Source organism: Wasmannia auropunctata, unplaced genomic scaffold (assembly GCF_000956235.1).
Source record: "Wasmannia auropunctata unplaced genomic scaffold, wasmannia.A_1.0 LD336000.1, whole genome shotgun sequence".
Lineage (NCBI taxonomy): Eukaryota > Metazoa > Arthropoda > Insecta > Hymenoptera > Formicidae > Wasmannia > Wasmannia auropunctata.
In genome coordinates, this window is record NW_012026890.1 from 2870621 (window position 1) to 2897493 (window position 26873).

At 35.9% G+C, this 26873-nt stretch overlaps 1 protein-coding gene across 2 annotated transcripts in view; it reads right to left on the reverse strand.

The window, feature by feature from the left end:
* The window catches only part of LOC105453358, a 58125-nt gene that overhangs the window by 7132 nt on the left and 24120 nt on the right, over nt 1-26873 (reverse strand). For both annotated transcript variants that reach the window (XM_011695241.1, XM_011695240.1), the window contains 3 exons: nt 22069-22179; nt 20059-20172; nt 6835-6905 (listed from right to left, as the gene is read on the reverse strand). In XM_011695241.1, coding sequence (XP_011693543.1) covers nt 6835-6905; nt 20059-20172; nt 22069-22179 — 296 coding nt within the window. The remainder of the gene's footprint in view (nt 1-6834; nt 6906-20058; nt 20173-22068; nt 22180-26873) is intronic.

The window sequence follows — 26873 nt, forward strand, 5'->3', positions numbered from 1 at the left end:
CCCCAATCTTGGGGCGTGAACAATTTTCCACTTTTGCGAAACTTCGCAACTCGTGCGTGCAGATACCGTTCTCGTCCGTACAGTCGGGAAAACCGTAATTACGTCGACTTGCTTCGGCGCTTTCCGCCATTATCTAGCTAGCTCGAATGCTTGCTTACTCGTATTTTCGTCGGTGGGACTTTTCCTCGAGTTTCGCTGAAAATCTCATCGAAACTAGTTACGATCAGCGAAACCGGAACGAGGCAGCGACGGCGGCGGTTTCAAAAGCATTTTCACTGCGCAGATCGCCGCTCGCGGAGCTGCTGCAACATTGTGAACTCTCGCCGAAAATGCAAGATACACTTTTGGCGAGTGCAGCTTCGTCTACGAGCACGACCAAAGCACAGCTTAAGCTCTTCGCTTAATGTACCCCAACTTACGAAGAGTAAAAAGGAAAATGGGAGTCCCTGTAAAATCCAGCAGGACGCTGCATTCGGCGCAACTCGGAATTCGTTAAACGATCTTATTTTATTCAATATCGCAGAAAGTACGCCCAAGAACAGGACAACGTTATAAATTCTTGTAATAATACTATCATCATTAATTAAATAAACTTACAATTGTAAATTATCTAATTAAATCGATTGAGTTAATGTCAATTACAAGAATTGTATCATCGGAAGAGCACGAAAAATCTTAAAGAATATGTCAACAGAGCACATAGTTGTAGATATTTATAATTTAATATATTTTAAATCTGTTTCTCTATATATAAATTTAATTATATTATTTTACATACTCCCTAAAAATTTATTTATATTATTTTATATATATTATTTTAAAATTCCATTTTAATTTAAATATTATACAGATAAATATTACAGATTTATAGAAAATTATAAATATACAACAGATATATGATTAAAATAACACACTCTCTAAATATAAATTTTATAAATTTAATTTAATAGTTCTGAGAGCAGCTAGTATTCGATATATTATACTTCGATTAATAATAATAATCCAGCTCGAATTGCCTTTTGCTGGCAAGCTCATGGCGAAACACACTCGAGAGAGTCATTCGAGCGACTCCTTTGTCAGTAGGAAATGCATCTTTGTCCTCGCGTTGTGTAGAGCCTGAGAGAGATGCTATTAGTGCAACTTTAACGAGATCGTCGATACATTTGCTGTCACGAGAAACTTCAATAAAGGCATACAATTATCATTTAGCGTTGTTTGTACCGCCTTCCGGCGGAATCATAATTTAATTTAAAATATATTCGTTTGAAATGTGTTAATATCACATCTTAATGCTAGAAAGCAGAGAGATACACCTTATTTATTTATAAGTATGCATTTCATTAATCGTGCAAAATAATAAATTTTTACAATAATAAATATAAATTATGTTTACTGTAAAGTTAAAACTATAATTGTCAAAATACTATTGATTTGCGCGATAAATATTTCAATATTTAGCATATTCGCGAAAATTTACTGATTAAAGAAAGAACTGATTATGATCGACATATTGTTGTAACTTTTTATACGTAGATTAAAACTACAAAATCGTCATTTTTAAATGATTTAAACAGTTTTAAAGCTAACAATCCTTTTATGAGCGCTCAAAGTTCCGATCTCTTCTTATCTCCGATGTTAGCCAATATGGGGGAAGAGGAATGAAAGCAACGCTCTTAACCCTTCATCGCGACCGATCAATTCTGCGCGAGTCGCCGCGCCCTGAGCGATTATATCTTGGGGAAACAAAAACTTTCTCCTCGGCCGTGGCCATTTCTCTTTCCCGAGCAGCGCGAGGGCGCGATCTTTATCACATTCAAGGGCGGCGCCTGGAGCGAACGTCATCTTCAGGACGGCCGACGACGAACAAAAGAGGTAGATGGAAAATGGCAAAGAGATCAAATGGTGGGCGATAACAAGCGCCAAGCTGATTCGATGTGTACAAGGGAAAGACAGTATCCCAGGCACGATCCCACGGGACGCATATCCCCCCGTCGGTCTCGGTGTTTTCAGCTGCGCGCGAACTTTTCTCGAATCCTTCAACGCTGATAGATAACCCGGTCGAAAGGGCGGACTTGGATAGAACGACTGACGAAGACTTTTTGCCGCGAGGAACCGGATTTTGCGGAGGGAGTTTATGTAGTGGGGAAAGAAATAATTTTTACTTGATGTTGAAAAATGTACAGCGAGCTATAGCCCTCTCAAGATATATTATCCATTATACTTCTTCTCGCACGAAATCGCGTGGAGAAATATTTTACCCCATTTGGCTCCGCAGACTATTATTGAGATAATTATATAAATTCAAAAATAGGTAACACATTTCTCGTATCTGAGAAAAAAAATGTACGTCTTTTTTTAAGATGCTTTTAAATTCTTCTGCTCCAATTCTCACAAGATCGAGTGAAATGATATTCAACTTGGACGAATTCGTAGATTGTATTAAATTAATGTAATTTTTTACAAATAGAAAAAAATAGTGCATAGCGAAGAAAACGTACGTCTTTTTTAGGACGTTTCTTAAGATGTTTTCAATTTCTTTCCTGCCCCAAATTCTCTTGTCAATAAGAATCTTGTTATTTTTATATTACTCGGCGACTTTTATCGACAATGTAAATTATTGATCTAAGAAATACTTTATACCGTTATAAATCTATCAAACCTCCATACACTGAAATTGAAAATTGAATTTCAGTATGCTTTGGATAATTAGCCTCAAATATTGATTGGACGTAAGCATAGTTTATCGGCGAACCGGCGGAAAATCGGATAAATCAAGGGTATTGCAAGTAATAAGTAGATTATAACGGTGGACCGATCCAATTTACACACACTGAGTTAACTTAATCGTTCACAAATCGTTCCAATTGCTTGCACTTGGATCAATCCATGAATCAGGAATTATGTTAATTTTAATCGAGGAAAGAAAGCAAGAAAGAGCTAGAAAGTAGAGCGATTTCCTGGCTTTATCGATCAGAATTAATTTACAATACAACAGTTGAATGTTAATTCAGTTAGTTCTTATTGTATAACTGTTATTATTGTCATTCAGTAAATATACTTTTATAAAGAAAATTTTTTTTAATTTACAAAGCGATTTAGCAGAGAAAAAAATGTTCCTGTGTTAATCAGTGCTACTCGTTAAACTGAAAATGCGAAGATAGCGATAATGGAAGCGATATCAGTGAGCTCATATTAACAAAAATAGCTTTACAATAACGTTTCCTTCCCGTTAATGTGCATCAATTTTCAAAATACCGAATCGATATCGATTTATCAACGTTACATATCGCACAAAGCTATCGTTAGCGTTTGCAGAATTTATGGATTTATGAAACGCGTTTAATGTAGCATTATTTTGCGATTTAATTCCCTTCTGTGTGCGGATATTAAATATTTCCAGTGCAACTCAGCGTCATTAAACAGCAAATATGCATCGTCGTATGAACGCATACATGCTCGCGGGCGTTTTCCCGATCCTTCCTTTGGAATTATCGTTTATCACTCTCTCGCCAGAGAATATCAGCGATAATATCCAGCTGCATTTTGATCGTCCGGGAGGGCGAGTGTTCGCCCGTGTTGTTAATCCCCCTTGTAACCCCCTTGTCAACAGGAACCATCGAGAAGCGGCTGTTAATGAAGAGAACCCATCTAATTAAGTTAATTAATACCGACAGACGCTCCATAGGAAACTTTCGATAAAGGGTGAGAACGGAGGGAGGAAGAGGGGAGAGGGGGGGGGAGAAAAGGTCACGAGCGCCGCTATAAACGGGAAGGACACGCGGGACGATTTGCGAAACAGGATAATTATGTCGGTTTCATCGTACCGATGGGCGGGTAATAGGAGAACATTGTTCGCCAGGGATGTTTAGCCGGCGAGGATTAATACCGGCGCGCGAGGTGATATCGCGCGCTTTATGCGGTCAGATTAAACAGAGAGAGTAATGCCCATGGTAAAATCTGCTTTTATTGAAACTGGGATTTTTATTAAGCCCCCCTCGGACCGAGCACGCGTTTCGCCCGCGGCGACGGTGATCCCGCTTCTTTGTATTCCACGGAAGCGATAATTGTCACGTACGAATGGGAGAGGCGCATTATTATCCGCGGATGTTCCGCGCTGAATCGTTAACAATAATTTATGCGAAGGAATTTCCGTAAAGAACTCCATTTGCGTCTGTAATAATTGATTGGAATATATCGTTAAACCTGTTCTTACTGTAATAGAACAGCTAACATGTATCATCATGTTCCAATTGAAGGAAATAAAATCGTAAATCTGTACCTATGAAGCACTTGATGCATAAAGCATACATACATCTGACGCAAACATAGACTCGTGACGACGACTGAGGCAGAGATCAATTCTATTTTTGATCTATTTTCGTAAAACGCGTAAAAACAACGCGCGCAACGGTGCATAAAAAAAGGGCTTTAATTGACGCAGGCGACATTCGTTTAATTAATGCATTTTTTCGCGCTTCGATAAGCGCATCGTGTACCGTGAATTGCGAGCCGTTCCATCTCGTCTACTTCTCTTCTTTTTTTTTCGTCATTGTCGCATGCGATACGCGACGTCCAAATAATTGCAGGAAATCGCTCGAGAGCGCTACACACATTCGCGTCGCGCCACCGATTTCGCACTAATGCAAATTATTAAACGAAATTACTAAAGCTGGTGCGTGAGTACAAACGAATGCACTTTCACCGAGAACAAAATGCTTCCCGCATTAATTACCGTGTCACGCTTAGCCGATACTTTGCAACATCTGCGGGGCACACTCCCAAACGTATTACGATCGTGTTCGCGAAATTATGCTCTGACAGATTATTCGAGTAATAACATATCGGTGGTACATCATTGTGCAGATCGACTTCGTATTAATTTATATGTTCATGAATGCGCGTTTGCGCTGTCGTTCGTCGAACGCGATTGCGGTTATAGTACAGGCATCATTCCTGCTGTAATTATTATGACGATTGTTTGCCAAAGGCTATATTACAACGCGCTATATATAAAATGTCACATCGGTAATGTTTTAACGATCCGTTAATATTCTGTCTGCATGATTAAATGATTTTTAAGAGCTGGATTTAAGGATGGTATATTAAAATTGATCTTGATAAATGTCGAGCTCGATGGTGAATAAAAAAAAAATTCCGAAGGATACCACGTTTTCTTCGTCTCATAATACATCCCTCTTATCATATATTTCACAGGAATCTTGTATAAATTATTATAATAAGCTATGTAATTCATATTGCAGATAATTTTATTTATAAGAATAATTCATCTATGCTATGTAATTCATATTATAGAAATTTTATTTTTAAAATAATACATCTGATAAAGTGATAACTTACTCATGTTATATATTAATTTATTCGTTACCCAAATAATCGCAAAAGCTTTTATGTCCGACAATGAATACTAATTTAACAATAACAATTATGTAGCAGTTAATTATGCGTTTATTTATTGTAACGGTTCCTACTCCATATGCATTACGGCGATTAACATTATCTATGAACAACTACACGAGCGCGTGCAAACCAATCTGATGGATGCGATCTACACGGATTTACGTGTATTTGTACTACGCAAACTGTTCTGGAGCATTATTTAATAACAATAATCTATTTTATCTATATCTGCTAAATTATTTGCCAGCAAATGCTTTGGCATGCAGATATATAGATAAAATTCGCGGTTGTTTATCGTACCTACGCATTAACAGTATTGAAATTCAAAGTCCGCTATTTCAATTTAATTGGTACCCAAGTCGGCACATGTCCTTTTTTCCACGTCAAATTTAATGAAAATTTAGTTTAATGAATAGCAATTAAATTAACTATCGCCATTGTTCGCGAGAACTAGCCTGACTCTCGCAAATTACAGTTATACGATTGTTTGATTAATTACATTACGAATATTCAATTAATCGGTTATCATGATTGGGATCTATGTGTTATTATGCATCGAGCAGCGCGGAGTTTGGCTATGCAATTATAGCAATAATTGATGGGTCTAATCGAGAATCGTAAATCCATTAGAACGTAAAATAATGGTATCGGATAATTGCTTATTTTGTGCACGGAGGGCTGAATTTTCCCGAATTACACGTATATTCAAATTATCGCATCCAAATAATCAGTTTTTATCGCGATATATGCGATCAATCTAATCAGATAAGAGTAATACTAGTATAAACCAGTTTGAATTATTCCTATAATATATATACGTTTACGTTATCGCCATTATTTAGCCAGTTTACCACTTCAACGACTCTACGCGATTACGACGATAATAGTTACACTACACGATGCATTCTGCAGCAACGTTTTGCGGTTAACGGCTTGATTACATATTATATTGCGCGCGTTGGTAATGACTTGTTTGTCGCATTAATTCTCTTCAAATATGCGCGTATTTAAGTTAAGCGGCAACAGCCTCTTGATAATCAAGTAAGAACGCTATTGAATCCGAATACAGCACGTATTCGTGATATTCACTATTCATGTAAATTATATATTCTATAATTAAGAAGCTAATTGTAAGTGCAATTTACTATTTTCCGTCATCGCTTTTATTATCCTAATAATTTTCGCAGAAAATTCGCTTGAAAACACGCGGTCAGCGCGTAATATATTATATACGTATTATAATACGAGACAAATATACAAATAACTGTATATGATTGTAGTCGAGGTATGATTCATAGAAGCACTGTTAGAAATTTCTGTGGGAATTTTCCGAACATTTTTAACAGTGAGAAAGTGACCCCGGATCACAATAACAGCTGTACCTAAGTGGCCCATTACATGCCGAATTGTACTCACCGGCAAGGATTCAGGCGTGTGGTCCAGCACGTATATGCTGTTCGTGTATCCGTACAGCATCGTGTCCAGATCTGAAACCCAAGGAGAGCATGCGGAACATTAAATTGGATCAAACCGGTTGCGGAGCCGTGCGGCACACTAATACGCCGGTAATACCCGCGCGTGCTCACGCTCGCGGTTGCGTCACCGCAGTATTCTAATTTACGTCGGATGCAGCATATAGCACAGTGGAAAGCAATCTCCTAACACGGTCGCGGGATGAGAGCATCCTCTCAAATTCCCGACGTACTCTCCTTAGTGCCCTAGCCCGGTGCGTTTCCTTCAGGACTTGGGCGAGTCGCTCTAACATTATCTTACGACAACATTGCGTTTAACTCAGTTCAATGTTTACGTACAGAGAGAACTTTCTTGTTATTATATTACGTTATGCTACGTTGTACACCGCAGTGCACTTTACGGCTCTATTTGATTGTTTGAAAATTAGTTTAACTGTTTTAATGTAGATAAGTAGATAATCAGTATTATTAGATAATAATATAATATAATTAATATTTTGTGTATTAAGCCCCCATTTTCTCAACACGTAATTTTTTATACATAATTCTAAAAAAAATTATATATATATATATTACATATATAATTTTTATATATATTAGTTATTATAATTACTAAACAATTGATAATTGTCAATTAGTTTTTAATAATAATGAAATTGACACAATATTTTCAGATAAAATAATTGCTCATAGAGAAAGACTCTTATCGAAATACGATTTATCAAAGCCATAATGTTGATTGTAAATAATGCTGATGCGCAATGATCATCGAAAAGTAATAAGTTTTTCTCGCTCGTTGCTTCAATGAAGAAAGTTAATTATCGCCGATAAAAATAATCAAATGCTATGGTGGTAGAAGCGTAGCCGTTTGTAATGTTCACGAAAAATTTAATAGCAAAGTAGCGGTCGGTTGCACGATTAGAGAACCAATGCTTCCGTCGATACAAAATTTAGTGATCCAATCACATGGATCAAAACATCATCGTAAGTTCGACCGCAAATTTACATTCACAATTGTTAATGACTTCCTGTTTCGCGGTTACAGCAGACAAATAATATAAATTATAATGTTAAAGGCGTATTGTATATTTAATACTTAAACATTAGGAAAGCTTTTGCCACCTAATAATTAAATTAATTATTAAACAATGTGTGTGATGTTACTTAATTATTATTATGCTCTGTATACACGTGATTAAATCTGCAATCGATTAATCATAAGAAAAACGAAAATATTTTCGGTCTGATCAATGAGAGCTTCTTCTCCTTCTCCGCGACTCTACGCTACTCAAATGCATTTATTATCGTCGCGAGATTCCATAAGGAATATTCTGAAAAGGTTGCTGAATACTCAGACAGTTGTATTCATAGTGCAATGGCGTATCTTGTCGACGATTTATGAATCGAAAAGCTTGATGCTGGCGGATATAACGGAGTAATCTCTCAAAAATTATTGCGCGCCATTCTCCGAACGGACGAGAGGCATCTGAGGCCTTGATAACGATTCATTTCGATATAAAAGTTTTCAATCTCTAATACCGTCTATATATTGCATTCTTTCGTGTATCGTCCGAACGGATATACGGGAATCAAATCGAATTCAACGGCTGATTTTCGATGAAATGCGGCTACTCACTATTTCTGTGCCTCTTTGCTGAAGGGTATACGGTACGTCACATTACTTTGACGATTTGATGGGAATTTCAATTTGCGAGGATAGCACTGCGTTGCTAAAAGGCGTTCGTACCAAACGCAGGGTCACTTTGAGGCCACTGGACGCCCCGGGCTAACAGAATTTGTCGCGGCACTTTACACCGCTTCAGAAGAACGAGTAGTACGCGTGTAAATTTAAGCTTGACAGATTTTCAAATGAACGATAGTAATTTTGTATTTAATTTAGTGGTACTTGCTTAAGAAAAAAAAAAGATTTTTAGATAATTACATCAAAGATAGACTTGTTACTGCGTGAAGCTTGTAAAACAACTAATAATAATTTTCATTTTAAATTAATTTACACACATAAACAATCTGTAATTTATTTCAGAAAAATTATATTTCTAATTTTATGTGACATATTTATGTGATATGGAATATGTTTAAGGAATGAAAGATATAAAAGAGACATGTATAAAATATATAAAAACACATATACTATATAAAATAAACGCTGCAATATTATAAATAGAATTTTATTCTCTAAAATCTCTAACGAAAATTATAGATTACCTACGTTTTAAGATACAGAATGTAGCTTAAATTGCAAGATTATGATCCGTTCTGCATGATGCTTGCAGAAACGTGAAAGTGCGTAAATTAAGAGTCATGAATAGACATAATTGTGATTCGACGCCGGGGATTATTTGAAATTCAGTTTCAGGAGGATATTTAATCGTACGAATACAATGGTGGCGGAACGTTTGGCAAAAGACAGATTTATTGTTTCTGATTCATCTAGACTCACAATCAGCTCGCCAGAGATCGAAAATGCTTGGCTGAAAACCGATCCCTCTACGCAAAGTATCACTGTGAAAGATTTCATTCCCGTGATAAAACGCTGTTTGAGTGGACAATATTGTCACGCTCAACTTTGATGGACGTTCACGTACACAATCATTCGATGTAAAAAAACTACTGTGAATCGTCAGAGAAAAGGTGACAATAGTAAATATTCATTTTAGTTTAAAAAAAAAATACAAAGTTATAAAGATAAAAATTTCATATATTTATCTATTCAGAGTATTAAAAATATTTAAAAAAATTCCGACTATATACTAGACAAAAATAAAAAAAAATAACTATTGCTGAACAAAGTTCAATAAAATATTTATTCCTAGGAAAAGCGATTGCGAGATACAAAAATACATTTAAGGCATTATTGAAAAGCAAAATTATCGATCTGAAAGGTTCATTAATTTAATTACGTATAGAACATTCATTCTAACGATATAAATTTATCAATGTATTAAAATCCACATTTTGCATAAAAATTATTTCAAATAAATTTACAATAAATTAACGATAGACATATATCGCAACCACATACAGCAATTTAATAATGTCGTTTTCTTTGTGCCTTGTATATGGTATACATATATCGCGATGTATGGCTTGGTTGGAATGTAGACTCCCGCAGACGAAGAGACACGACGAAAGAGGCGAAAATACAAAGCTGCGGTGCACACAATGGCACTTCGAATTGCGCCCATAAACCGCATCGCCATTGCATACCGCAAATATCGAAATTGTTTCACGCCACTGATATATGTCCCTCCGCCTCCCATTTTCTTCGCGCGGCGCGAACTGTAATCGACTATAACCCCTATGGCGCCGGTTATGGCCAGTTTTCCTTACACCCTGTTGGCCAATGCATTCACGTACGCTAGTGTATTGAAATATTCCAACGTAAATTACTGCATTTAAATTGTATTACAAAAATTGTATCATGGAACTTCGTCGTTGCCGTCTTTAAACGTGTCAATTATTTTTCAAAAGAATGTGAAGCTATATTTTTGCTTCGAAAGTCAACCGTTTGTCTTAGAAAAGAATATCGCGAGTAATCGTAATATGCAACTACAATTTGTTCACTGCAACGATATATCATAAAACTGGTTAAAGTTTAGAACGTTCTTGGAGCAATTTTAAAAAAATGATTTGTCCCATTTCTAGCTTCGCATAGAGTAAATGCCACAAACAAAATACAAAATATTTCGATCAAATACACGCGTCGGAAGGCATCTTTATGCTCGATAAACCTCCCGATCATTTAAAAAATATCTAATATATAAAAAATACGCTAAAAAAAATTTGTCCCATTTCTACTTTTGCACAAAGTAACTTCTAAGTGCCAGACACAAAATCATTTGGAAAAAATTTGCTCCAGATACATTCCAAACTTCAACCAGCTATTCATGAATGCAATAACGTGTACACAACATTGAACCAAATCTTGACAAATCTCCTTGAGTTACATGATGACAGATGCGACGCGGCCGAAGCCAATTCTATCACACGTACGTTCTATCACGCGCGATGCCCTCGTTTTTTCCGCGAGACGAATACATCCTATATTTAGAATTTGGCTTTGACCAATTTTTAACGTAGAATCGCGCTCGCGGGGAATATCGTGAAATACAACAAAACAATCGTTCAATTGCTATGGTAGAGCATGACCGTAAAAAATAGAACGAGTCATTCGTGTTTGCGACAGGAATCGAGAATTGACCTATCGAGTTATTTAAAAAATTCTCTCCACGCGAGAGATTGTTGAATTCACAGATTCCTCTTGTCACCTCTCGATTTTTCCAAAAAGAGAGAGAGAGAGAGAGAGAGAGAGAGAGAGAGGGAAAGAGAGAAAGGAGTAGAGAAAGAGAGAAGTGAAACAATAGAAATTGACAATTCGAAGAGATATACTAAAAATAAATGTTTGTAAAATAAAAAAATAAAGAAATATAATTTGTAGATTAAAATAGAAAAAAGTTTTCACTTTCTCATATAATAAAATTATATCATAATCATAATAAAATCATAATAAAATTCTCAAATTGTCTATTTTTAAAATATTATAAAATATGTATCAATTCTTATTTGGAGGTGTTATCCACTAAGGCAAAGAAATCGAAATGAGTCCACATCAGACCGCGAGAATTTATTGCTAATTACTTTTCTATGCCGAGATATTCAATTATGCCATTTATCATGGATTTATCACCATTATTTTTACTCTCCCTGGCGTATGCCTGGCTAAATGTATGCAGATATTCGAACAATCGCGATATGATATGAAAAATGCGATTTATGACTACTAATGGCTATGAAATATCTAATAGCCTGGTTTCTTCAAGATAAGAGACCGAAAGAGATAAGGCGCTGTTCTGATATATAATGGATTTATAAAAAAATTAATTATATATTATATTATTTCATTTTATTATTAATATTTTATTAAATTTTAATAACAAAAAATTAGATCAAAATATGTACTGAATATAACAATATACTTTTTCCTATCACTTTTTTCATGTTGTAATTTGTTAGTTATATGTATAATACGCACTAACAATATCTTAATATTTTAATAATAAATATAATTTCTCTCTCTCTCTCTCTCTCAATTTTTATATAGAAAAAAATACTTATTTTAATCATAATTCGATTTCATAGATTTTATTGTTATAGATAGTAATTATGGTGTTCCGCAAGATCGATTTAATATTCTGCTAACTTCGCAACGTCGCTGATTTGCGAAATGTTGTAATTAATCGACGTTCAAATGCAGCGAAACAATAAATTCAGCTGTAATTACAATTCGGCTGTTGCATTTTGCTAATAACAACAATAATAATAATAATATTACTCGTACAATGGTGATTTACGTATGATGGGACGCAAAGATAATTACTACTTTAGTGTTTCGTGATTCAACTTCCTGAACTGCATAACATTATTGTACAACATTATTGAGAGAAATAGAAACTTCAAATAAATTGAGTGTAAAGTAAAAAAATTAATTATGCAAGAAAACATAAGAAATTATTTACATAAATACATACATAAAATTATTATGAATGCTTAATTAAAAATTAATTCCAGTAAATTATTACGCTAAAATGAATATGATACGATAATATATTCATTAATTTTTCTAGTCCTCACGATTTTAAAAGAACACTACCAAAATTCAGCTATCAAGACCATTTCATTTCGTCTCACGGAAATTCCGGTACGTTTCGCATTGACAGACCGATCACAGGATCGAAGTTGCACGAAGTCCAGGAAATCATGCTTGTCAACTGCGCGCACGTCGACGCCCGATGCAATTTCCGTACAATCAAACGGCAAACACGGATTCGTTATACGTTGCTATACTCCGTCGCAGCGCGCACCCTTGTAATTCCATATGCAAATTCTATGCTGCAAAGCTCGAGCACGCCGTCGTGCCAGCAGATCGAATCAATATTGTATCAGGAAGGTCGGATGCTACGTCCAGCCAAATAACTCACGGCCTTATATACGTACGTTGCAGCCATCAGTGCCGGCAAGTATGTCGAGGAGTAACATTTCATAACTTATAAACAGAATTTCAAGCAGCCGAGACAAATGACCTCTCGAGTAAAATTAAACTTCGCTTTATCTTATCGGCGCAGAGTGTAGAAACTATAATATATTGCTAGCGAAATCCATTAGTCTTTTGCTTCGCTGCGTAATGTTCATTACGCATTCATTGTATGTACGTTTATCATTCAAACGAAGTTGGTAACTGATTAACTCCAAATAGCGATATGAGATTTTTATAGGAACGCAAATTCCGCGGATAATTCCTTGCAAATTGATGAGTCGTTTTTTTTTTCGATAAACTTTGCGAAGCGATTTATTCTATACATGTATAACGAGAAATTGATGCATAATCTATCAAAATTATTATGTTTTGCTACTCGGGACAAATCAACCCGCGGAAAATAGAACAAAATATAGAGATTGATGGTAGATGGATACTAGTAAGCAACGTAGGAGTTGTTAAAGCACTGCGACAAGGTTTCTGGATTTTCGTGCATATCTATACAACCGCGATCTGCATGGACAACCGCGGAATCTGGTCATCCATCTACGTTAGTCGGAATCTACGGGCCGTGTAACGTTATGAATTATGATATTTGACATGACATGGCGATAGGTTAAAGGTCAAATTAGACTGACATTTCAAAATTACGCTAGAACCGAGCGCTCAATAAAAAAAAGAAAAAGTATGCCTTTGCTTTGTGAAAAATGTTTTAGCACTTTACGTAGACAACGAAAATCACGCTGTAAAATTGCGGCAAACGGTTTCTGGGGAAAAAAATTCGCTCCATTGGGGGAGAGGGAAGCCATCGTTAAAAGTTAAAATACCAAAAAGAACACAAATATGCGAAAATTGTACCGTGTAAAATACGAAACGCTGCACCTGTATGAAAACAGTTGGACAGTTTAAACTTTGTCGCGGACAGTAGCTACATGGTAGAGTTTTCTTTTTTTTTCAGGAGGATTATTCAATCTTTTCACGCGCGCACATGACGCCCTTTGGCGTCCTAGATTAAGAGGCAGATTTAAAGGTATCGCGACGTTAAGCAATATCGCGCAGAGCGCCGCGACCGAACAAATATTCGCGCGATGACGAACTTTATTGCCCTGCGAGATGTGCGCGCGCGGAGTTTTTTGCCAGTCGATGTGCTTCGCGGGGGAGTTGATAAACAGTCGTAGCTCGCGGAACCTGTTACGGACCCATTTTTTGCGCCCATTTAAGCTGTCTCGCGCAAACGGCGATGCATAAAGTCGCCCGGCGTGTTTATCGGTAAGCACACCGGGTACGCTTATAATTTATTTTATTTTCTTCCGATCGTCTATCACTTGTTTTCCTTCCTAAATCCATTTCGCAAAAATTATCCTTTTGTTAAACGAAGAGACAATCGTAAATGAAAATAATTATTCTTCCATTGAATCAATCCGTTAATAAATAGATATTTGTGCGTGGTATTTCACGTATCTCATGCATCGTAAAATATACCGCATATACATTAATACAAAACAATTAGCAATGCACGTACAACACACTGACTCGCTTTACTTTCGAATAGAATTACGCATTGAATATAGGAGTACGCGCGTATATCATACTTACGTATTCTCAAGCTTTGTTAAAAAACTGCGCTTCTGCTGCGAGGTCAACGCAGCACGATAACCGAACTTAATTAACCTTTCCGTTCTCGCGGCGTATTTGCTAGCGTCTTAGAAAACTCATTGCTAAAAGAATCCGTGGCTTTATGAGGTGCGCTTCTCAAACTTATTTTGCAATCGACGTTTTTTTTCATCAAGGTTTCTCATTAAATTAAACTTTAGTTTTATATCCATGGGAAGTAATATTACTTCATTAAACTTCTGTTTCTTTTTTATTTCCTTGACACATCCATTACGTACATATTTCCTTAGCTTATCGTAGCTTCTCACTTATGCATTTTTATGACAACGTATGTTTTTTCATCGCATATATTCTTCTTTTAACACTTGCGGTAGATAAAATATAATATCCGTATGGTACTATCTTGAGAGCTCTGCTCAAAGCTTTCAGCTTTAACAAAATCATATAATAACATTTATATACTGAAGGCAATTTTTGCTGGACTTTTGAATTGATGCAATTAGATTTCTATTAAGGCGACGTAAGAAAGCGTGAATCTAAAAAAGAAATCGATCCCCCTTAGGGACCCCTCTGTAATACGTATCACACTTAGCGAAGCGTATTCATTTCTGATGTGTGGATGACACAAACGTTGTTGGGCACAGAGAGAACGGAAAACCGCCACCCCAATCAATAGCCCGTGATGAACGGTGCAACGGCTATTGGCACAATGCACTGATGGCATATAGACGCTCGGTCGGACCCTGATGAATTATTCAATATTAGCCAAGTGGACCTCGACGTATTTACCCCTAAAACCGAGTCTCAGGCCCCATAACGTGTTTGGGCCACTCGATCTCGTTTCTTGACCCAGGCCGATACCAAATGCCACAACTCGCGACGCCCTATTGACCCTGAGTAAGTCAGCCCGCACGCATGACTTAACGCCACCGTCGACGTCGTTACTGGCCGATAGCATCGCGCGAGGCAAACAAGAACCCGCTTGCTTTACCGGATGTATTGCAAAAGTTTGCGTTGGGGAAGTTTGCCACGGCATATTGTAATAACGCGTGAAATTATGTAATAACTTTCTCGCCTGTTTGCTTAGCAAATATTTCCGGCAGCATTATAAATCGTTCAAACATTCGCTACTTTAACAGACAGATAAAGAATTGCAATGAAGAGTTCATCTTTTTTTTTTATTAAAACATAGGAAAAACTCTTCAATTAGAATAACGAGAATAAATCATTTGATTGATCAATAACGTCTAATTTTTTTGGATGCTATGCTCTGCACAGAATTCATTATAAATAACGAACTTCTGTTATCAAACAAAGTAAAAAAGCTTAATATATATAATTTTTATATCACTTTCAGTTTAATATTTTTCTTCAAATTTAGATTTTAATTCGCAATGTTAAAAATGTGAAAAATGTAGAGTCTAGCGAAGATTGTTGCATATATACAAATAAGTAAAAAATCGTTATTGTTTGTCAACTACCATAAAATTAAAATTGTTCTTAACTTGTGCATTATCAAGTAATTCTTTGTCAATTTGTGTAGTGTTTTACAAAGCACGAGATATAGTAATAAATACTTATTCTCCGTAAGAAACTGATTTTTAACAAGAGAACAATCATTTGCTATTATTCTTAAGTAATTCAAAATTCAGTTTAGAAGTAATTTTCTGCGAAATAAGTTTAATAAAAAAGGTAAATGACATATTTAAATTCTAATAATAAATTAATTGATTTAAATAAAACAGGCACGACACTTAATGACTAAAACTATTTTCGATTAGGTAGTTCTCGAGTATCGAGTAGAGGACTTTTATTTGTAAACCTTTACACGATACGAATCGTGTTCCTTTCGGCGAGCAAGTTTAATTAGATCGAACCGTTTGTTACGGCCAATATCGAATTCTCGATGATACAGGAAGAGGAAAAATGTCGATAGTAATCGCAGCCGCGATTCGCGCATGTAATCCGTTTCGTCAATTATCACCGATAAATTGTATTTCGAACGCGTTATCAGTACGTTCATTATATGGTCGTCTGCACGTATAAATATGGAAACTCGCCTCAAACGAGAGAGAGAGAGAGAGAGAGAGAGAGAGAGAAACAGAGAGGAAGAGAGAATATGATGTACTAGAAATCATAATAATATATTCGCTATTAGGATGCGTGCCGCTTCGAGGTGCGTATTATCTGTTTCAATCTGGCACAATGCAAGCTTTCATTCGATATGCGTGAATTATGATTTATTACTATTATCTTTCAAATATTAAAAAATTAAATTTTTGATTTGCAATTTAAATAATCTTTCAAAATTCGTCTAATCGTTAATCATCTTATAAATGATTAATTAGCAAGTCCATTAAATTTTGTAATATCTTGTATTCAAAATTTCATCATATTTTTGAAGGATATTATTAAATGTCATTCAGTAAATTACGTCATATTTTATAAATTTTAAATGTTTCTAAAAATGCTTCAAATATCATTATTATTTCAATCAAAGCGGATTTGGTAGTTCCTAAACTTGAATTTTTTATAAAAATATCCAGAAGAGAGGATAGACATTGTTACGCGCAAAGTGATTAATGTATTCGGTGCGCCAGATGCGCTTCTTCTACATTTTAATAATTCCTGTCTAAACTTATCCTACCGTTTAATACCATTAGCGACATTTCGCATTCTATGCGGACTGCGTTTATCCGAGTTCGTAACGAAACGCCCACATTTACGGTAACTTCGAGGATCATTATTAATTATACAAGAAAACGGCTCCGCTGCTGTCGGCGTGACAGTTGCCGATCTAGAATTTCATATTAATTAATACAACAGACGGCGCGGGATGCCCTCATGCGCGTTATTATTAATTTCAGTGCGCGTCGACTCGCTCGTCGCAAACTGTTTCCGCATTATAACTTCGCTCGATGTTGAATTCACGAGAGAAGCGCACATTATTTTGTGATGTACTTAAACATTATGGACTGCATCAACGGTAATGTACTATGTATTAAAATAAATTTATAATCGCTCTTGTATTACTTTTTATGAGAAAGCCGATAATATGAACGATCAGGTTAAAAATAATCCCGTGAGATTTTAAGTTAAAGTTAAACTGTTACTGTTAACGTAATCATTGAAGGAAATTTAATTATGTTGTAATTATATTTATTATTTGGACGTTTGTGTGTGTGTACGTTTCGTATAATTTAATCATCATAAAAATATTCATGTATGCGGACAATGATAGCATGGTTTTATTTACTGGTACGGTCAAGATACATGTTATTCAATATAAATTATTCGTACACAAAAAAAATATTTTAAAAAGTAAATCTTTCTACACGCATCTTCCACGTGGTCGTCTATTCTGCTACTTATATTGCCAATGTGTCAAGCCGGCCGTGTTATAAATTTTAAGGAGCTTAATTCCGCGTAATTACCAAAGTTTCTAGGTTGCCGCGCGAGCGCGGGAATAAGCTGTGGGGCGAAGGGAGAGGCAAGGTAAAAGAAGAAAGAAAAAACGAAGGCGAAGAGGGCCCTTCGAAACTTTTTTAAGACCGCGAGCTCTTTAAAACACGCCGACCGTTTTTCGATCGTTATTTACTTTTACACGATCCCACGACAGCGGTGGCTCACGAGAGAATTAGAGGAAGACGGACGGACCACTATACCGAAATCGATGACATTTTGATTTATGAAGCGAAGATGGAAATCCCTACGCCGCGCGCCGAGACACGGGACGCGGGAGAGGGTCGCGTCCCGCGAGAGACTCCCCGACGCCTTTATTCCGTATAGCGGCGTCAATTTTTTCTGATCTGCATTTCGATCATCATCGCTCGCGTCACTCGCTTGTAGAGAACACTCGCGAGAGTGCTTTCTCATGAGATTTATGATGTCCCGATGCTGCGGGAAAATGGAGACCGAAAATTCGCGAGGGAAAGCGAATCGATCGTTTCGAATTGTGCGAGTTCACAGTTTCATTCTGGCTACACGAAACACGTCATTTTTATAAAACTAAATCCGTTTTTGTATTTCAATTATACATAGCACCAAAATAAATTTTAAAACGATTAAAAACGATTTATTAATTAATACCTACAACAGAGGTACCATATAGGTTATTCCGAGCGTAGTGGTTTTCGCAATTTGACCGCGCGCTCAAAAGCCTTTTTAATTTTAATAGCGACTATCTGTTGCGATTTTAATTCCGTTGGGTCAAGTTCGCCGCAACGTCGACCGTAAATTCTTACCGCAGCTATTCCACTACTGCTGACGAGTGATCGAAGCTCCTCCGGCAAGGACTCTCAGCACGCCGGCGGTGCAAGGGGTTGACGCGCTATTTCAGGAAGCCATAGTGATTAACGCTTCGGTCGCCAATGAGAGCTTATCTCGGCGGCGGCTTCTAAAGAAGACTGTGTATACCGATAACTGTCAACAGCCTTTTCACCCCCTTGACCCGTCCCTTGGCTAAACTTACGCCAGGCTCGATAAGTTATTACATCGTGAAAATAAGGGGAAAATTGGAAAGCGGTTTAGCCGTGAAAACGGTGTCAATTACCACCGGTGTCGGCGATACTGGTGTCTGGGGAGGGAAATGGCGGTATCTCTCGCGGTCTGCGCCCCATCCCGCGCGCGAGGGGAACGCTTTTACACCCGGTACAAAGGCTAGGTGCGTCGTCGTGGGGCGGCTATGAAACAGAAAATTTCTCCACGATAATTTTCTAACGACGTTACCGGCGAAATTGTAATTACCAGGCGGCGAGGGAGATAAGGGAAGAAATTAATTTATTGCGTTCGCAAGGGGGCGGAAGCGACGGAATGCAATCTGATGAGACGTAACGAGGCAGTAATTCGTCGTATCCTATAGTCCCTAGTTGGCGGAAATTTGTAACGTTGCCTTTCGGAGGTGAGTGATAGCCGTCGTGATGCGGTGATAAAGTTTGAGGGATGGACATGAATAGACGATGGAGGGGTTTACGCTTATCGAGTTAGTACCGGAAAATTTCTGACGTCGCAATCTCGTTTCTTAAATGGCTTCTCGTGCTTGAATGCTGATGCGACTGTGTGTATATGTGCGTTTCCTTGTATGAAACTATTATATTTCCTAACTCGACATAATTCTCAAATTTAGTGAAGATAACAAGAAAGTCATTTTATATATGTATAACTTCGTTTGTTATTATTAAAATTAGTATAAATTGCGTTGATCGCGTGAAGCAATCCTGACATGTCTGATTAAATTTATTGATTCACTAACTTAATAATATACTTTCTCTGTTTTGGAGATGCACAAATAGCGTCGGCAGAGTTCTTAATTCGCTAAGACTTATTCACTTCCATTTTACTTGTAATCACGACTATCAACAATGTACAACAGCGTCAAGCCGTGGCCATCTATTTCGGAGCTCGCACAGCCATAACGGAGCGTGTTTACGCGGACTAATAAATTTCGTGAGTTACCGAAACTCCCTTCGAACTTTATGATAAAGCGTCGACGTCACCTACCGGTGGGTGTACATGGAGTTCTTGCCGCCTCTACGAGGTCTTCGCGACTTCCGGGCGGCGCCTCCAGCATTGTCCCGCTGCCGGAGAATTTTTTTACGCACAGCAGGCTTAACGCTGAAAGAAAACCATGAGTAATGCATTACATACACAACTTTCAATTTTTAATCGAATAAATCTTATATTGTAAGTGTAATAAACAGACATTTTATTTCTCGCTGTGTGATACGTAATGAACTATAAAACCTACAAAATGCATCTATTTATATCGATAACTTGTATGTCTTTCCTTGTAAATAATTTTAATACTTAATATAAAATAATTTTATATTAATTAACTTAAATAGAGAGACATATAGTGTCGTTTATCTCTCTCCATTATTTGACGGAATAAAATTGCAAAATAGGTTTAATCGGCTAAAATAACTTTGAATTAGAGATGTTAATCGCGTAAAGAGTTCGCAAATAAACTTGCAAAAGAGAATTCTATTAAATGACTTCGTCGATATAACTGTGGCATAATTAGGGCACATTGCGGAGGTTGCTTAGCATTTTCAAGCGATGTGCTCCACTTGGCATTCGATAGCTCTTTCTTAAGAAATTGGAGACGCCACCATACATATTTATAGGCAGAGTCCTTTGGGAATTCGGCAAGCTATCGGAGCAGTGCTCTAGCCGTATCAGGATAAAAAGGACCAAAACCGCCTGATCTAACTTATACTCATGGAAACATTAATACCGTTTAGTGCGCGCGTTCAACGATAAAATTTCTTTGTAATATTTAAGAAATGCAGTTTTTGTTTATCTAAACAATAATATTAACAATTTAATTTTGTAAACAAAATCGTTCATCTTAAAATTTTTATAAATAGAGCTGCACGGGATGACATTAATATTCTCTCGATTGCTTCCATTCTTGATTTAATTCCATAGAATTTGAACTTTTCGAATAAACTTATTTCTACTGCAATACTGTTAAAAACAAATATGCCATTTTATCAGAAAGAGACATAAAGTATTTCCAATCTACTTCTTTCAGCAAATCAATATTAAAATATTTTATTCTACTTATTGTCTTAAATTTTTACTAAATAATTTGATATTTTATGAAAAAACTATACTTCTATAAAGAAAAAGTATAACTGTAAACTTATTTTAATAACAAATATCGTTTTTTAATATAAAGTTTTGAAGATTAAAGATGTAAATATAGAATTTGTTCAACTTTTTAGCAAGGAAATATTTGTCAAAACATTTTTGTTTGTTGAAAGTTGAAGATGGAGAAGTTTATAAGAAGCGAAATTTATCAAAACTTGGAAATTGAAGTTTCGATGAACAATCGTCGTTTTTTTTTTATTCTGCATCCGTCATTTGCTCACCATGTGATACGTACGTGATGTGAAATTCGAATTCGCTTATGTACAATGTCGCACATATTCAAGAGGATTTAGGTCGCACAAAATTTATTAGAGCTCATTTATTTTCATCACTGCAATTTTTCGCGTTACAATGGCCGCTCCCTGATCGAAAATGCAATATTTCCATTAGAAACAAAAATGCAGCGCACGTTATTGAAAACTAGGTCGAAACAAGAATTGAGAACGCATATTCCCGGCAATCTAGCGCACGATTTATAAAGTGATACAATAGCATTGTTAAACTAGTCAGAATAATCCGCTTTCACCAAATATTGAAAACTTTTATTACGCTTACAACTACCTGCGTTTATAATTTTGTACTGTATAATTTTGTACTATTGTATAAAATCCAATAAATAGCTACGTATAAAAAATATATTATTCCCGGAATAAATATACCTATGTGTAATATATGAGCAATTCGGAAAAAAAATGATTAAGTTTTAAATATGACAATGTATTGTTCCTGATCCGTATGTCGCTGTGTTATGTGTTGGTATCTCGCAAATATCATACTGACTTGTAATCTTCTTGGATTCAAGTATGATTTTTTAAAAATAAATTTACGTAAATCAAGCGTAATTTATTGACTCACCCCGCTTCACGTCCCGCCACGTGTTCGTGATTTCGCCGAATCTGCCCAGTCCGTTTGGTGTCCGTCCATATATTCCTCTCACATCGTTCAGATGTTCGGTTTTTCTCGACCCTGAAACAATAATTGTAAATTTGCTATTAACATGCGTCCATAAAATGTTCTATTTTCCGCAATTCGTATAATTTCTCACTTAAAAGCTTAATTTAAAAATGTATTTATCACGGATTCGAAAAAAAAAGATATTTTCTCTCAAATGTACGATACGCGAGGTACAATTGAGCACTGTACGAACGCGAAACGAAAATTGTCCGTACCGTTAAATCTAGAATTTGGCAAATTTTTTCACACACAAATTGACGCCAACAATTCAACGAAGGGATCAACGAATTGTCGTGATGCCAGAAGCATTTCGCGGTTGAAACTTCGCGGATAAATGCGTCGCAAAATAATACATTCGGTGAAAATGCGTGACGGTCATTCTTCGATCGGGGGTTGACTTTTTCCACATGTCGAAACTCCATTTTGTTCGGCGAGATCTACGGAGATTACAGTCGCGTCCGCATGGCAACTAAACGCGACGCAATTTGACGCGTTGCACATGCAACAAATGCATAATGCGGCCAGATCTGCATATGCATGAAGTCACGAAACGTATATGTACACGTACTGTGTGACGTACGCGAGTCCCAGGAATACAAGAGGATAAACACGAGCAACGGGTAAACAACCGCGCGCGCGCCACAAAACGACGGAAATAGCTTTGGAACATTAGAACGTTGTAACTTAAGTTTTATTGCCCTGGCCGCAACGGTAATGATAGAATAAAAGATTCACCGCAATCGCCAATTATGTGGCGGAACACTTATTTCCCCCGCCCCCCTCCTTCTCATCCTCGCATACTCTTCGATACATTCGATATTATTCTGTACCTAACGTAAAGAAATGATAACTATATACATCATACTCTTATACACAAGAAAATAAAGAAGGAAAATTATGATTTTATGCGGCTGCTAAACAAATAGATGAAACTATTTTGTCAATTACTGAGAGATTACATTCTGGAAAAAATATCTGGTAGCATTAATTGGAAATCTGGTAGATTCAACAAAAGCTAGAAATCAGATATACTTTATAGTTAAATCTATCAGACATTTCTAGTTCGAGATAAGCAGAAATTCAATTACGATAAAAGGAATTCTGATTAATTAGAATGCATTGTATATTTTTTTGAGATCATATTTTGCATTTCATAAAATTACATTGTCATAAAAATAAAAAGCGACAACGTGAAAAACAAGCTAACAGATTTTTCTCGGTTGTCATGTTTTTTTGTGGTTTTTAACTGATTCCATCCAACATCGTTATTGCAGTTTACTTGTTAACGAAGTACGAGTTTTTTTTATAATTATAACAATTATTTAACAACGAAAAGAAAAAGTACAAAGGATAAACATAGCAAATCAAAATATTGCGCACTAACAATTATTTAGAAAAAATATATTTTTACGTTCTGATACAATCAAAACATTTTTCTTAGTGCAGTTAATTTTAATTACGGTTCTCCTCGCCGCTAATAATCACTCCAATTACTGTCATTGATAAATCAATTCGACCACTGTTTTACATTCCCTTAATTATCGTCATCGCTCGTCGCGGCGTAAGCAGGCGCGCGTGGCTTTTACACACTGCAGTGCCATTCTCCGTCGCGCGGCGTCAATAAAGTGCGACCGACAGCCGAAAGTACTTTACGCGATTGTCAGACGCGAGTTAACGCACGCGGGAATAACGCGCGTCGGTGGGCGAAATTGGTCGTAAATTCTACGAGTCCGGGAATCTTTTATCTCTTAATGTGGCTCCCCCGCGTTTCGTGCGATACCTCGCTACCGTTACAAGATAAGGGATGCCGCCTGCTCCCTTCTTAATCTCCGCTTTTTCATCTCGCTTTTCGGTGCGCCCGCCCCGCGGTCGATTTCTTTAAGCGCGTATTTCTCTCTCTCGACGCGAATACTTTTCTGGCATTATTTTCACTATTCGTCCGTAGAGAATATAGCAGCACATTTGTATTTTCAAGATTATTACGTATTATTGTTACTATAGGAAAGCAAAAATATAGCTCTTGTTATATTCAGCATAAAGTATAATTTACTGTGAAAAAAACTCCGCCTCCAATAGCTGGACCATAACTGAATTATTGATCAGTCGAAAATATCATATATTCACGTAACATTACGCTACAATATCGGAAAAAAAACTGTGTTCACTTCTGCGAGAGAAATATATTTTTTCTAAATGATTGTTGGTGCGCAATATTTGGATTTGCTATCTTTATCCTTTATGGTTTTTTCTTTTCGTTATTAAATAATTGTTATAACTATTAAAAAAAAGCTCGTACTTCGTTAACAAATAAACAGTAACGATGTTTGGAATCAGTTAAAAGCCACAAAAAACATGATAACCGAGAGAAGTCTGGCTTGTTTTTCACGTTATAGCTTTTTATTTTTATGACATATAATAACAATAATTTTATTAAATGCAAAATAAAAGAACAAAAAGTTAATAATATTTAATTAAAACACGTATTCTAATATTATGTTATATGCACAATACTTCTTGTTTCCGTCATTTAAATAACACCAAATTTTCATAAAAAGCACCATCCTTTAATGATATTTTATGGTAAAAGAAGTAAATTATGAAAGAAAATGAGTTTGGCTTCCTATTTTTCATGAAATTAAATGTTATTTATGCATGGAATATGCATATAAAATCAATGTGTTAAAAGTAATTGAGGAAGAATTTGTAAATTCTTATATAAGTATGCTTTAGACAACTCTCTCTTAAGAACACTATACATCTCTGCTAAATCACTCCGTGACGTAATATGTATATGATTTCCCATCGGCATTGATTGTGAGTATAAGCAGATGTGACAAGTAAACCGCAGGGACATTCAAAGAGAATGTGTTAACATCAATATACATTAACATCGAAATCCCCGTTACATTTCCAACTCCTGCAGAAGCAATATCAAATGTCAGTCACAATGAGAGAAATAGTAATGCGAAAATAAAAGTTAAAAAAATGTCTAAAAGAAGTTAATAAGACTACGAAATACATGTAAAAAATAATCGCAACACAATTACAATACAAGAATAATTGCAAAAATAATTGCAAGAGTATAAATTGCAACAAAATTATCAGACGTAATTTCAGTGTTCTTTAAAACCGTGCTTAGGTTTTATTCTATATTGGCACGTTTTTAACGCAAGTGGCGGAAGGTGTAAGGCATTATAAAGAAGCTAATAAAGATGTTGCGCGGAGCCTCGGATAAGCGTGGAAATTGGCACGAAGGAAATCGATTGGCATTGGCGGAGAAAAGGAAAGAAAAATGTTGGCCAAGTTGCACCACGGTAAGAACTACATATCCCCGGTATGTAAGTCTTTCCTCTCAAAAACGTTTTGTTTCGGTGCATCTCTTTTTATCCGGTGTATTGGGATCGACGCATTTATCTGAACTTTGGAAGATATGCGGTACTCTTGAAAGACGCGGTACAAGAAAAAGGAGGAGTTTGTGACCCGGGTTACCGATGTGAATATAAAGCAGCTGATGCAGCAGAAGGGTCATAATCAGCTGTTTTTTCTTTATATACGTTCTTTTTTTCTCCTATTGTTAATGGTTAGGATAAGAAATGCAATGAGAAACTTGCATAACCAGTATCGGCGAATTTTGAAAATACGGATATACAAATTAAACAATATAAAGAAAATAGATGGCAAGACGTGTATATGCCAAAGAAAAACATTTTTGTTCTTGCGCAAAAAAGACGAATCTACTAGCGTTTGTTTGAACAAACAGAAGAGAAGAGAACTCACAGATGAAAGGCGAATAATTATGCAGCTAGATATGAACTTTGCATATTTTTAATTTAAATAAATAAAACAAAATTAATATAAAGGAAAGATAAGAGAAAGAGAGAGAGAGAGACAAAAAAGAAACGGTAACTAATTAACATTAATTATAGAGAAGAAAGAATTCTTGAAAGTTCAAATAATATATGTGTATAAATAACATGAGTTGTCAATCAATAACAATTTATAATAATCGTTTTTAAACTATTTAAAGTTGTTAATGTCATTTGAAAAATTCACTGTCAGAGTTGTTAAATAAAAACGTATTTTTACACTTTGTTCTCTCCAATATAATTTTCTCCATCATTTGTGTGATCAATAACAATAACTAAAAAACAATAAAAAATTCAATAAATATAACTAAAGAATAATAAAGAGTATTTATTCAATTATTATTTGTCACTTTTTTAAATTCTACAATTTCAACTAAAATGGAAAGATATTTAGGAATGAAATATTTTCCCGTAATATTCTCCACTGAGAGGTAATGAACCGTTTGACAAGTGTCGCAGACCTTAAGGAGCGCCTAAAGTATCACTCAAAGATAATTTCACAAAGGCTGCAGGACACCCTTGATGCTGCTGGTGCACATAGCGCGTCTTGGAAAGTAATTAATCATAGACTCTTGAGTTTGTCTCTATTGAGAACAACTAACTGCAGTCCTTGAGAAATTAAAAATGTAACTCAGCAGCATTCGACTAAAACTGTTGTGAAAGAACTATTATTCAAATTTAATAATACATATTAAATGTGATAATAAATTTAAAGCAAAAAAATTAATGCAAAAAATTAAAGCACGGAAAGAACGATTTTGTTGAAAGGTCTAAAAATTTTGCTAAATACAGATCTGAAAATAATTTTTTGTTGAATCATCAAAATAATTTGTTGGAGTG